At 43.3% G+C, this 13,128-nt stretch overlaps 1 protein-coding gene across 1 annotated transcript in view; it reads right to left on the reverse strand.

Annotated features, from left to right (window-relative positions):
• The window catches only part of LOC110521793 (3',5'-cyclic-AMP phosphodiesterase 4B), a 304,641-nt gene that overhangs the window by 199,890 nt on the left and 91,623 nt on the right, over positions 1–13,128 (reverse strand). Inside the window, exon 3 of the mRNA XM_090231987.1 lies at positions 5,673–5,899. Within this exon, the coding sequence (XP_090088113.1) occupies positions 5,673–5,899 (227 nt within the window). The remainder of the gene's footprint in view (positions 1–5,672; positions 5,900–13,128) is intronic.

Here is a 13,128-nt window from a genome sequence, read left to right on the forward strand (position 1 = left end):
GGGAGAGAGAGAGCAAATCCTGGGGCTTTTCAAGTTTTCTCTGCACACTTTCCAGCACATTTTGTAGATTTATATTTGGAATGTGTGAGAGTGAGAGAGAGAGAGTGAGAGAGAGAGAGAGAGAGAGAGAGAGAGAGAGAGAGAGAGAGAAAAGGGAGAGCGGAGTGGAGCCCAGGCTCAGAATAATCCCTCTCTCTCTCTGACATTTTCAGGGAGCTCAGAGATTTCTCACTGGGTGCTTAGGAAAGCAGACAGTAATTCCATTAAAATAACAATTCTGTAGTCTCAACTTTAAAGCTTTAAACTGCACCAGACAGATGCTCACTTAGCTTCATAAACTATCTTTATTAGACTCCTAGGCACACAGTAACACACCCTACAGAATAACCTGTCACTCAACAAAATGGCTGCTGTAAGTGAACAAGATCTCACAGGAAGGTAGAGTAACATCTCTGTAAGTACAGTGTGATACAGTACAATTACAATACTGGCACTGTTAAAGGTACAATCAGCAAGACCACGTCATCATACACAACAGGGCCACTTCCTGTGCTCAAACAGTTCAAGTCAAGAATTGGCTCTTCACATCACATTTTGTGTCCTGCCTTGTGGCACACTTACATTGGGAAGCGCCACTAAACCACTGTTGTCCGAATGTTGAAAGTCACCTTGTCGTGTGTGATGTCATCTTGTCATCTTAGTGTCATCAAAGTGTTCGTCTAAGGCAGTGTTTCCACAGGCATCTCAATTCTGATATTTTTTTCAGGAATTGGTCTCTTTGAAAAAAATCTGATATGAAAAGATTGAAAAAAAAAATCTGATTTGAAAAGTGATTGCTCAAAAGACCAATTAGTGGAAAAAAATATCATAATTGGGCTGCCTATGTTAACAGAGCATATGTGTCATCAAAGTGTAATTTTAGTGTAATCTTGATTAGAGCTTCATCGGCATCATTTGCATTACCACCATCCTCTTTCTCCTCATCCTCGCCATTATTATCATCTCAGTGACACTCCATCCTGTCTCTAACATGCCTAACAGGCATCCTCCTGAGAGGAAGTCTGTCTGACTTCCATAGCTCTCCTCCTCCTTTCCATCACCCTCCTCTCCTATCTAAGCACTTCCAGGTTAGAGGTCAGGTGGAAGGAGTCTGTCAACAGCTTTATTAAACATCAGATCAGAGAGGACACTCGCGCACGCACGCACACACACACACACACACACACACACACACACACATACACAGGCAGGCTGACACGCACACAGGAAATTAAGAGGAGAAACAATCTTAGAAACAACCTCAGATGACGTTGCTAGATGACTAAACAGACAGACACAAACACGCACAGGGTCGCACACACACACACACATTCAAAAGGAGGGCAAAGTCCAATTTTCTTTGCCATGGATTACAGGCACCCACCTAGACCAAAGCGGATTAAATGGTATTGGAATGGGCAGTGGTATGTGACATTATACTGCTGCAGCACAAACAAAGGTAATCCAGTACAGACATATATTCATGTCATTGGTGTCACATTGGTGCCAAAACCCAATCAAATGGTGAATGGCATCAGGGGAGGCAGTACTTACAAGGAGACAAAACACAAAGAAAACTGCTCCTCAGAGGGATTGCACTGGAGTTGGACTGACACGCACGAACATGCACACGCACACACACACAGTACTCCTTAGTGAGCCACAAACACACCAGTCATCCACTAACAGTTGACCTATTAAGGCCTGCTTGAATCCAACCTGAGAATACACTCTCCCCTACACACACACACACACACACACACACACACACACACACACACTCTCTCTCTCTTTCTCTCGATCGAGCACTCGCGTCCTCTAACAGTCCAAAAATCAATGCTAGATGGACCCTGTTCTCCAATGCAATTGTGTCACGACAGCAAGAAAAATAATTGTTTCCCAAAATAACTGCCTCCCAGCCTTTCTCCTCCCTCCCCGCCTCTCCCCTCACCTACCAGCCTCTCTCCCCCCTCCCCGCCTCTCCCCTCACCTACCAGCCTCTCTCCCCCCTCCCCGCCTCTCCCCTCACCTACCAGCCTCTCTCCTCCTGGGAAAAAAAGTGATAAAAGGTGCAATACAAGAACAACACCATGAGAGGGTAGAACGGGGAGGGGCTGGGGAATATTCATGTAAGAATGACGTCACACCCAACCCCATCACCCCATATTGAACAATTAATGGCGGTCCTGGGTCGGGGGGGGGGGGGGGGGGGGGGGGGGGTGCGTAAAAGCAGAAAAGAGGACACAGGTGTTAAATGCCATGGTTCAGAATGTCACCGCGGTAAGGGATCCCAGTACAGAGCACTTTCAAACACACACAGCAGTGGGTCTCTCCACAAGAACACTTACTCACACACAATTAGACACACAACATGCACACACAGCATCTTAGTAGAGAAAACACACCCCCCCCCCCCCCCCCCCCCAACGCCCTTGCACACATTGGGTATATGGGTAGAGGCTACAGTAACACGGCATCTCTTAGTTAAACCAGGTCAACAGAATCTAGGCACAGCATCTTTCTAAGATAACAGCCTTCAGCAAAGTACTAGTCCTACTCGCAGTCAACCACTCACAGGCTCACAAACACACCAGCTATACTGGTTAAAGATTTTCCAGAGGAAGCTTTGAAACCAATAGCAGTAGGTTCAGACATATTGGCAGATAACAAACATATTGTGGGATTACCTAATGAGCACACCCAATCCAAATGGGGCAGAAATGTCAGCGTGCCGTCTAGTTAATATTAAACAGATTTGCCCTTTGAATGTTTTTAATATGTTGCTTTGGTTTGAACAAACTACGCAAGTCAATGATGTAAGAAGCCCTCATGAGCAACGGTATTGCACAGGAAGGTGCTTTCTTACCCGTTTGACTTTGTTCAATAGAAATTAACAGCATATTTGAACGCAGGAGACAATGGAGAGAAAAATTGAATGTGACATCGCCCTCTTCTGTCAGAACATGGAAACACAAGCTTTCGCCAATTCACCCTTTCAACATGTATGTTGATTGGCTAGATGTCCTTCCCGGCGGTGACAGGCTGATGATGCTGACAGTTCCTGCTTCGATCCAGTCTCTCACCCCCTGGTGGGCCTGTGTTTCTCCCACACACACAGACACACAGCGTTCACAGGAAGGTTGTTATGGTAAAGAGAGTCTGAGCTGACAGTCAGTCCTCCCAGGCAGTGATAACCCTGTGACTCTGCGGGCTCTCTACGTCAGACAGCCACTCCAGTGGTCCGTTAGGCCAAAGGTCAACAACACTACCCCCGTTCTATGCACCCAAGGGGCTGTCACATACACACTGTCTATACAGACATAGCACACAACGCAGAGGAAACCTATAGATTATAATAAAGCACATCCATTTAACACAAGTAGACCGTATTGATCCTCCCTCTTTCTTGCAGGCAAACACACAGGCATGCACAAACACACAGACTCAGACACAGATACACAGGCATACAGGCATAACAGACACACACTTAATTTGAGCCAGATCCGGCCAGCACAGGTTCTGGCACCTCTCAGTTTTGGACTGTTTCGTTCTGGAACCCATTTGCCAGGATCCGGGTACCTCTCGTGTCATGATAAATCATTTTTTACTGTTTGCAATGTCTGAATTCTAATAAAAGCAATCAGAGTTAATTCAAGTTGAATCCTCTGTAATTCTCCTGGCTTCCCCACTTTGAAAAAAAGTTGTGTGAAAACGTGCCTGATATTCTAAGAATATATTTGTGTTGGGGCGGCCCGGGTTTATGGTTTCCGCAACATTACAGCCTATATAGACCAACGCTTGGACATTGCTGTGGTGAGAGAGAGAAGAGCGTCTGTATCTCTCTGAGATACACTTTCTATGATCTTTCTCTCGCTCTGCTCTGATAGACATGAGCCTGCAACTCCAGCGATGCACTTCAACACTTATTTCATTATAGAATCATAGCCACCGGAAGGGCGCTGGAGGTGCTGCAGCACCTCTGATGAATTGAAATACATTTGTCAAAGTTATAGAATCACTGCTGTCTGTTCAGAATGAAACGAAATATACTGAACAAAAATATAAGCATGGCAATTGCACGCTCCCTTGAAACTTGAGACATCTGTGGCATCGTGTTGTGTGACAAAACTGCACATTTTAGAGTGGCCTTTCCTTGTCCCCAGCACAAGGTGCACCTGTGTAATGATCATGCTGTGTAATCAGCTTCTTGATATGTCACACCTGTCAGGTGGACTATCTTGGCAAAGGAGAAAAGCTCACTAACAGGAATGTAAACAAATTTGTGCCCAGAATTCGAGCGAAATAAGCTTTTTGTGCGTATGGGACCAGGACCTCACATCTTTATATTTTTGTTCAGTACAATTCCGAATACTACACCAGGAGAAGGCCTATAATATGGAGGATCAATAGCTTATAACAAAAATAGCATATAGTTATGAACGTGCTGCAAATCTGTCAGCAAACAGCATGTAGCCAAAACAGGCCTTTTGCTATATTTCAAATACAATCACGAGAAAACACAGGTTGGAAAACAAATAAACCCTGCTGACAATAGAAGACCAATCTGCCTATAGGCTAACAAGTGAATTAACTTCCAAATAGGCCTATTGACCGAACAGCATTGTTTTACAAGAGAGAGATAAGCTTTTGACACGAGCGCATCGGCCATCGCCAGTGAGTGAGTTGCTCGTCCTTGTCGGAGTCAGCGAAACTCATATTGTACAAAATGTGTGTCTCCACACACCTAGGCCTAAGCTATTGACCGATTCAACACCAGGCCATTTTTGTTGATCTCAAGATTCTCAGTTTGTCAAAGTAGCCTATCATTTCCATCATTTATGAAATATCAAAACAACGACTCTGCTGAAGTCTCCAGTCATTTAAAATGATGTATAATTGTATGAAATGGGTTTATAAAGGCCACATTCTTCCCAGAAGATAGACTACAAAAATAATTATCCCTCGTGTGTAACGTCAGCAAGTGCCTCTACTCTACTGCTCTACGCCAGAATGCAAAAGCGCCGATAATGCACACAATGCTTTATTATAAAGTTCCGGTATCTCAAGAGCCCCTCAGGTCACCCCTCTATCGGGCTCACTTCTTGTTCCGGCACCTCCCATTTACAAATTAAGCACTGCACACACGCACACACACCGACCAACTTCCATTAGCACAGCCTGTGCAGCTATTTGAAGTCTAAAGAGCCTCTCCTAGGGACTACAGTGGGAACAAATCTCAGCAGGATCCCATAGAGAATAGTCCATCCAGCCTTCACTTCCGTGGTCTCAATGGGGTTCACACTTCAATAGCTTTCACAGCAGATAGCCCACAGTTATGGTAATTCTCTAAGGGCTGGAGACTGGCAGCAAAAGTACAGTAATCCTCAGAGGCTCCATCCACTTATTATATAAGTAGATACGTAACGTAATTGGGCCAGAAGGAGCCATAATAGGTATATCAGTGGGCAATTCCAGTGTAAGAAATGGTGATGATGGGAGTTATTATATGAAATGGTACAGTCAGTCTTTTTGGGGTTCTAATCGATCTATATTATCAGCAGAGGAGTTAAGTCTGGAATATAATGGAGAAAAGTTGAGTGTGTATGTGCCTGCATATGTGTGTGTGTACTCACCACTCCGGGTCAACCGGCGTAATGTCGATGCGGGGTGGGATGCAGAAGGGGAGGGAGGTGGGCCGGACCACCCAGTCATTGTCAGGGGTTCGCGACCTCTCGGCCTGTCGCCACGACAACGGGGGCAGCTGCAGGTTCCCGGAGAAACGCCTGCATCCCCGGCGTAGGTCGACGCCCAGCGTGCAGGAATACTCACTGAAAACACAGTCTGTGGGCTTTTTATTGTCCTACAGAGAGAGAGAGGGGGGTAGAGGAGTGGAGAGAGAGAGAGATATGAGAGAAAGATGAAGAAGAGAGAGAAATAAATAAATAGCTGGATTATAAGAAAAACAAATACTTTTGATAAATACAAGATGAGCATGGAATGACATCATATTGATGATACTGTCTGTCCTGCACACTCAGAGCATCTTTCAACCTGACTACTTTGGCCACTAAGTGGCACCAAAGTCGTTGTTTTCAATGGCAGCTGATTTCAGCTTGAACAACAGAGAGATGCAGCCTGATGTTATTGGACAGAATTACTCTCTTCTTTTTGAGTTCATGATGGATCAGACCACAGCAGCACCCCCCCCCCCCCCCTCATCACTTCACTTGCTCCAAAACTTGCTCCGTCTGGCATGTACCACTGAGTGTGTCTAATGTAGAGATTCCACTGAGTCCCTTAGTTCCTCCAAGCGAATGGCCTCACAGTTTTTCTCAATTGGCTTGGCAAAATATGGGAAACAACGTTCCATACTCTCAAAACCATTAACACATCTGATAAGATACATAGCTCAAATCAACATTTATATAGTGTTAGGTACTGAAAATATGAATTATACTTATTCATGTCACTGAGGGAGAGAGGGGAATGTATAACGTGTACATTCTGTCCGGATATGTTATTGTTAGCCATCAGGGATCCTGTGGGAGGGAAAAAGACACAGTCTGGTACGAGTCAACATGACAGCCGTGAGTTGGGGAGGAGTGAGCACTGGGGCAGAGGTCAGGTCAGATGAAGTGAGGAAGAACTTGGTTGGAGCTTTCATAGTGTCCGTCAATTTCTTACTCTGATATTTAGAACCTAACGCCGGCACCAGAAACAAGTTAAGCACAGTTCTTACACATGTTATCACTCATTCTGACATCTTGGGTAGATGAGTCGTAGGCTGAACCAATAATAGGATACAGACCTAGAAAGCCTGAGCTTATTCAGTAGTCCCATTGTGTTACGACCGGTCATAGCTTTAAAGAGGGAGTCCCGAGCAGTATAGTTCCTGTGGAGGGTAGGTCTTGGAGGTAAAGGGTAAGTCCCAAGCAGGATAGTTCCAGATGGAGGGTAAATCTCTTAGAGAGAGGGTAAATCCTGAACAGGGTGGTCCTGTGGAGGGTAAATCCATGGCGTACTGGTTTATCAGCCAGACCTGTAAGGGGGGTGAAAGTCTCAGCTGCAGTGGCCATGAGGCAGCATAGTGTGTGTGTGTGGATGGATAAAGTGTCATGCTTGTGCACTAGGATAAATGGTCGCCTGTAAATTCTGAAGGAGAGCCATATTCAGGGTTAAAAGAAAATCAATAAGATATTCGAAACACTGTTTGATTTGGGCGTAATAGCAGTAGCAATAAAGAGAGGTTGGTTTTATACCCTGTTGGGGCGGGGAACCATGACAGATTATGTGGAAATAGGAAAACAAGTGTGAATCATTTTGGTAATGTGTGTTATCAACAACTGTGATATTCGAAGCATAACACTGGAATAAGACATTAGGTCCGTATTCTCCAGTAATACATTTGCAGACGCTATAATATTGGTTCTAAAACAAGGTATTAAGTGCCGTGACCAATTTAATAGGCACAAATACCACAAAACTATTCTCCGGGGAAGTGTGTAGCGCTCCCTTTGGGAAATAGTTAATAAAAGCTGTGTATTAAGAGTCGGGAGTAAAGAAGATCTAAACACCCTGGACACTGTCGGGAGAGGTTTCAGAATAATAACTATTGAAATGGCGACAGAAGGCCCAGATTCTTCCTGTAAAGCGGGGCTAGAGGAAGAGAAGATTAATAAAGCTATGGAGGCGCTGAAAGAGGCGCACAAGCGTTCTACCAATTCACCTCGGATATGGGAAAAATTGAGCAAACTGGATCAAATAGGGCAGCATTTCCCTGCTGATGGATAATTCCAATCAAATAAAAACTCAGAGATGCTGTTGTGGTCTGGCACCATGACATCAATGAGAAATGGCAAGCTCAACATACACGCGTTTTGGTGTCGGCAGTTTATCAACAGAAGAGTATAACCGACAAAAAAACTAAATGCAGATGTAGATGTACTCAGCTGCAAAAAGACTGGGTATGTGAGCACATTGATAGAATGTGTTAATACGGTTAACACGGCCACAGTGAAAGTCACTAACAGTGGTTTCAATGGCCAAGGTAAGACAAAGAAATGTAGTGGGAAAAAACGTCAAAGAGTAGGGCGATCTCTGTTTAAGATGTGGGGCCGTTGGTCATTGGAAGAATGAGTGTGGGGTGGGAATGGAGCCTGCTGCATTCGGAGGAAATGCTGCCATACAAGCGATTGCAAGTTTTTCAGAAGAGCAGCAACAAAATCCTCTTGAATGCAGCGGGACAGGAAAATGTTACATAGCAGTGTATGGCCTTGGTCCGATCGATAGTGGTTCATAGAGATTACAGTGTTTATGTGAAGTGAGACGTAGGAGCACACGTCTCAAGCAACTTTTTAATACAGTAGATGACAGGGATCAAATATCGCAGGTTCCTTATGATGAGAAAGTGGCTGAATTTGCCACAGGAAAATGTATTTTGGATTGAAGAATCCAAGCGAAATGCCAGGGGGTTGGGTTCTAAAGAGGTAAGAAATTAAAAATGATATGGCCATACATTCTTGGCAAACTCAGAAAACCTTGGGGGGTTTTAATCTCGTGAGACATTTGATGTCGTGTTATTATGATATAGATTTATAGAATGGACAAAAGGGAGGAGGGGTCACGAGAAATTAGCATTGGGGTTACCAAACTTAAAATTAACTTTCCATATTTTTTTTCATGAACATAAAAATAATTGTGGTGTGGTGGTTATGGAGAATCATGGGGAAAAGAGACCAGTGAATCGTTAGACTCGGTGGCGAGATAATGTTGCCGTGTCTAAGGGTAGTACATGCCAAATAAAGGACACCTACACGATGGTGTGGATTAAAACAAACGGTTAATGATTGGAGTGAGGACAGTGGATTTACCATTATCATGTTTGGTTTATAATTACATATTTTGGATGGCTGATTAAGATGTAGCATAGTTCATGCTAACGAAATGTATACTTTCTTTTCCAGAAGAGGAAGGGTTTCATTAACTCCCTTTGGAATGTTTCCCAAGACTGTGGTTTTGGGGAGAGCAGTTAGTGATAGGGTTGCAAAGGGTTGGAAACTTTCTGGGAAATTTCCTGAATTTTTCCCAAAAGTTTCCATTGGATGTTAAGCCCGGGAATTTGGGGATTTTTACTTAAATTCATCAAAAACGTTAGCTTATAACAGTGAACCTTTTTTTTGTGGGATACACATAAGGCAATTCTAGGTCTTGTGGCATATTTTGGCTAAACTATCCCCAATTCAATGTAATTGCAACCCTCTGCATGCACAGTGCATTCTTCCATCACATGTACAGCTGATTCTCAAGATCTTGCACACTAATGCAATGTTATTGAGCCCACACTACAACACGGTCTGAGCCAAGGACTACAAGCTTTCTGGTAAGTTTTGATTACAATACGGAGTGGGGTGAATACATTCTATATGACATACATTATTTTGTTGTTAACTAGTAAATAGTAGCCTAAAGCAAAGTGTGTTTAAATCATTTCTAACTTATTAAACATTTCTACTAGTTAGTTTTTGCTACCATGTGGGTTATAGCTTGCTTGACCCTGCTAACTGAGGAGTGTTAATTCACCTGTTTCCATACATGTTTAATTTTAAAACATGTATCTTACAAAGGAGTTGTTAAATCTAACTGCTTAACTATTCATCTGAACATGGAATTGTATTTGTTGCTTTATTTACAATTTTTTTCCTAATCTTTACAGGAAAATGCCACAGGCCCTATCTGATGTGTGGAGACATTTCACTGCAGCTAATGTAGAAGGAAAAGCAGTGTACATTTGCAAATACTGTACCAAATCATATGTGAAGAATGCAACAAAGATGCAGAATTATCTGGCCAAGTGCATAAAGTTCCCTCAGCGCTAACAACAAGCAACCTCAAAAAACAAAAATCCCTCTACTTATATTCGAGGTGAAATTATGAATAAGACACCTTATCAATTGCAACAGCTCATGGTCCTCCTGGAATAAGATTTTCTTTGACTCAGAGGAGGAATGTAGTCAGAGAAATACTGATGAATGTCTTGCTTGAGCTGTGTATGCAACTTGTTCACCTCCGATGCTCACAGGCAATATGTATTGGAAGAGATTTCTGAATGTTCTTCTCCCAGCATACACCCCTCCAACCAGACACGCTTTATCTACTCATTTGCTGGATGCAGAGTTAAACAGAGTTCAAGTGAAGTTCAAGCAAATCATAGAGAAAGCAGACTATTGCAATAATCTCTGATGTGTGGTCGAATGTTTGTGGAAAAGGAATAATTAACTACATAATCTCCACCCCTCAACCAGTAGTCTACAACAGCACAGCCACACCGGTCTCTACATTGCAGATGAACTGAAGGCAGTCATCAATGACCTTGGACCACAGAAGGTATTTGCACTGGTGACATACAAAAATGAAGGCTGCTTGGTCTAAAGTGGAGGAGTCATGCATTGAATCTACTCCTCAAGGACATCATGGCACTGATGTCCTTGGATACAATCTACAAGAGAGCCAAGGAAATGGTTAGGTATGTGAAGGGTCATCAAGTTATAGCAGCAATCTTCCTCACCAAGAAAAGTGAGAAGAATAAGAGCACCACATTGCAGCTGCCCAGCAACACCCGTTGGGGTAGTGTTGTCATCATGTTTGACAGTCTCCTGGAGGGGAAGGAGTCTCTCCAAGAAATGGCCATATCACGGTCTGACGATATGGGCAGCCCCATCAACAGGATCCTCCCAGATTATGTATTTTGGGAGAGAGCGGTAAAGCAGCCTGAAACCTATAGCAATAGCCATTGCACGGATTGAGGGAGACAATGTCATTATGTCTGATGTTCAGAGGTAAGAGAAGAAATCCGTACTGCCCTGCCCACTTCACTGTTGCTCCAAGCAGAAGAATCTGCAGTTCTGAAATACATCAAAAAGCGTGAAGACTTCTGCCAGAAACTCATACACGTCGCAGTATACATGTTGGACCCCAAGTATGCTGGCAAGAGCATCTTGTATGGTGTAGAGATCAACAAGGCCTATGGTGTCATCACTACCGTGTCTCGCCACCTTGGCCTGGATGAGGGCAAGGTTCTTGTCAGTCTGGCAAAGTACACTTCCAAGCAAGGGCTTTGGGATGTAGATGCAATATAGCAGTCGTGCCAATATATCTCATCAGCCACCTGGTGGAAGGTACTTGGTGGATCTGAGGATCTTTCCCCTCTTGCCTCCATCATCCGCCAAATCCCACCAACATCAGCCGCCTCAGAGCGCAACTGGTCCTTGTTTGGGAACACACACACTAAAGCACGCAACAGCCAGACCAATACAAGGGTTGAACAATTGGTGGTCATCATGGCAAATTTGAGGCTTTTTTAGCATGACAACTAGCCATACTCAGCAAGGTTGGAAAGTGACAGTGAAGATGAGGCCTCAGAGTCTGATGTTCAAGAGGTGGACATTGAGGAAGTCAAGGGAGAAGACATGAGAGGAAGACAACCAAAGCTTTAGTTTCTAGAATCATTTTGTTGTATGTTGAAAACATTTTTGGGAGATGCGATGGATCATTGGGGATCATTCAATATTCCCTTTCTTTTGTGGTTCAGTGTAATCATCCCATGTGGAGAGTCTTAAAACTTCTTCAGGATAGGGTCTATTTTTCTCCATTTCCGCCTGCCCAAAGTAAACTGCCTGTTGCTCAGGCGCTGATTATGGATATGCATATAATTGGTACCATTGGAAAGAAAACACCCTGAAGTTTGTAGAACTGTTAAAGTAATGTAGGAGACTATAACACCATAGATATGGTACGAGGAAATCCAAAGAAAACCAACCGGAATTGTTTTTTTGAAAGAGCCCATGCTCTTACAATGGAATGTATAGGTAAAAAAAATAATCTAGCTCCCAGTATGCAATTCCTATGGCTTCCACTGGATGTCAGTAGTCTTTGTTCAAGGTTTCAGGCTTGTTTCTTCCCAAACGAGGAAGAATAATGAGTTTTGATACAGGGACACAGACTTAGAAATCAGTGTAAGTGCGCGATGAAGAGGACACGCACCTGCTATTATCGTTTTCCTATTGAACATACTTCTTTCCGTATGTAATATTATAGTTTAATTTCATTTTAGGGTATCTGAGGATGGAATAAAAACATATTTTGGCTTGTTTTAACAAAGTTTAGCGGTAGCTTTTTGGAATCCTTTCTTTGCATGTTGAACGAGTGGATTACTCAAATCGATGGCGCTAACTAAACTGACTTTTGGGGATATAAAGAATGATTTTATCTAACAAAACATGTTGTAGCTGGGACCCTTTGGATGACAAATCAGAGGTAGATTTTTAAAAGTAAGTCAATACTTTGGGACATTATCAAGGGCTATCAAATGTGACAGGCAAGAGTTACATATGTGTCGTTGGGAAGATGAACTGTAACGCTATCTGAAGAAGAACCAATGAAGGCACGCTAGAAGGATAAGTGCCAGGATCAGGGGGGGTGGGGGGTGGGGTCAACAGTGCCCGTAATTGTTTATTTGGGTTGTCAGGTTTATTGACGAGGTTTGCACACTGAGAAATGTATAGTAATTAGACTAAGAATGCATTGGGATACCGATCTGTCACTACCATGCCACTCGCGACAGGAAAACAGGGACAAATGGGGGTTGTAATGATGAAGAGTTATTACCGGTAATACCTGGTACCGTTTATAAATGTACATTCTAACCGCGAGGGGCTTGAATTGGACTGATAGACTCAAAGTAAAGCACTAAGAACCGTCCTTCTAAATTTGGGTAAGATCATTTAAAAAAAAATTTAATTATGAGAGCGCTACTCTCAAACTGTGAGGGTGGGTGCACTGTTCCAATTTATTGGGTCTAGGGAGAGTTTTTCTCCCATGAAACCTTATCTTGAAGTGTCCTCCGAGAGGGAGGTTATTAGAGAACTCACTAGATGATAGCTTGAGTCAACCATGAAGGTTTTTTTTGTGTTACCATGTCATCAGGATTTTTATGTTAAATCGCATCACTACATATAGATTGCTGGATTATACGGTACACTTAATTGCATTCAAGGCTCATAGTCTGTGACTTGCGTTAACACCCAAGGATGA

The sequence above is a fragment of the Oncorhynchus mykiss genome, chromosome 4, assembly GCF_057628025.1.
Source record: "Oncorhynchus mykiss isolate SJ-2025 chromosome 4, ASM5762802v1, whole genome shotgun sequence".
NCBI lineage: Eukaryota > Metazoa > Chordata > Actinopteri > Salmoniformes > Salmonidae > Oncorhynchus > Oncorhynchus mykiss.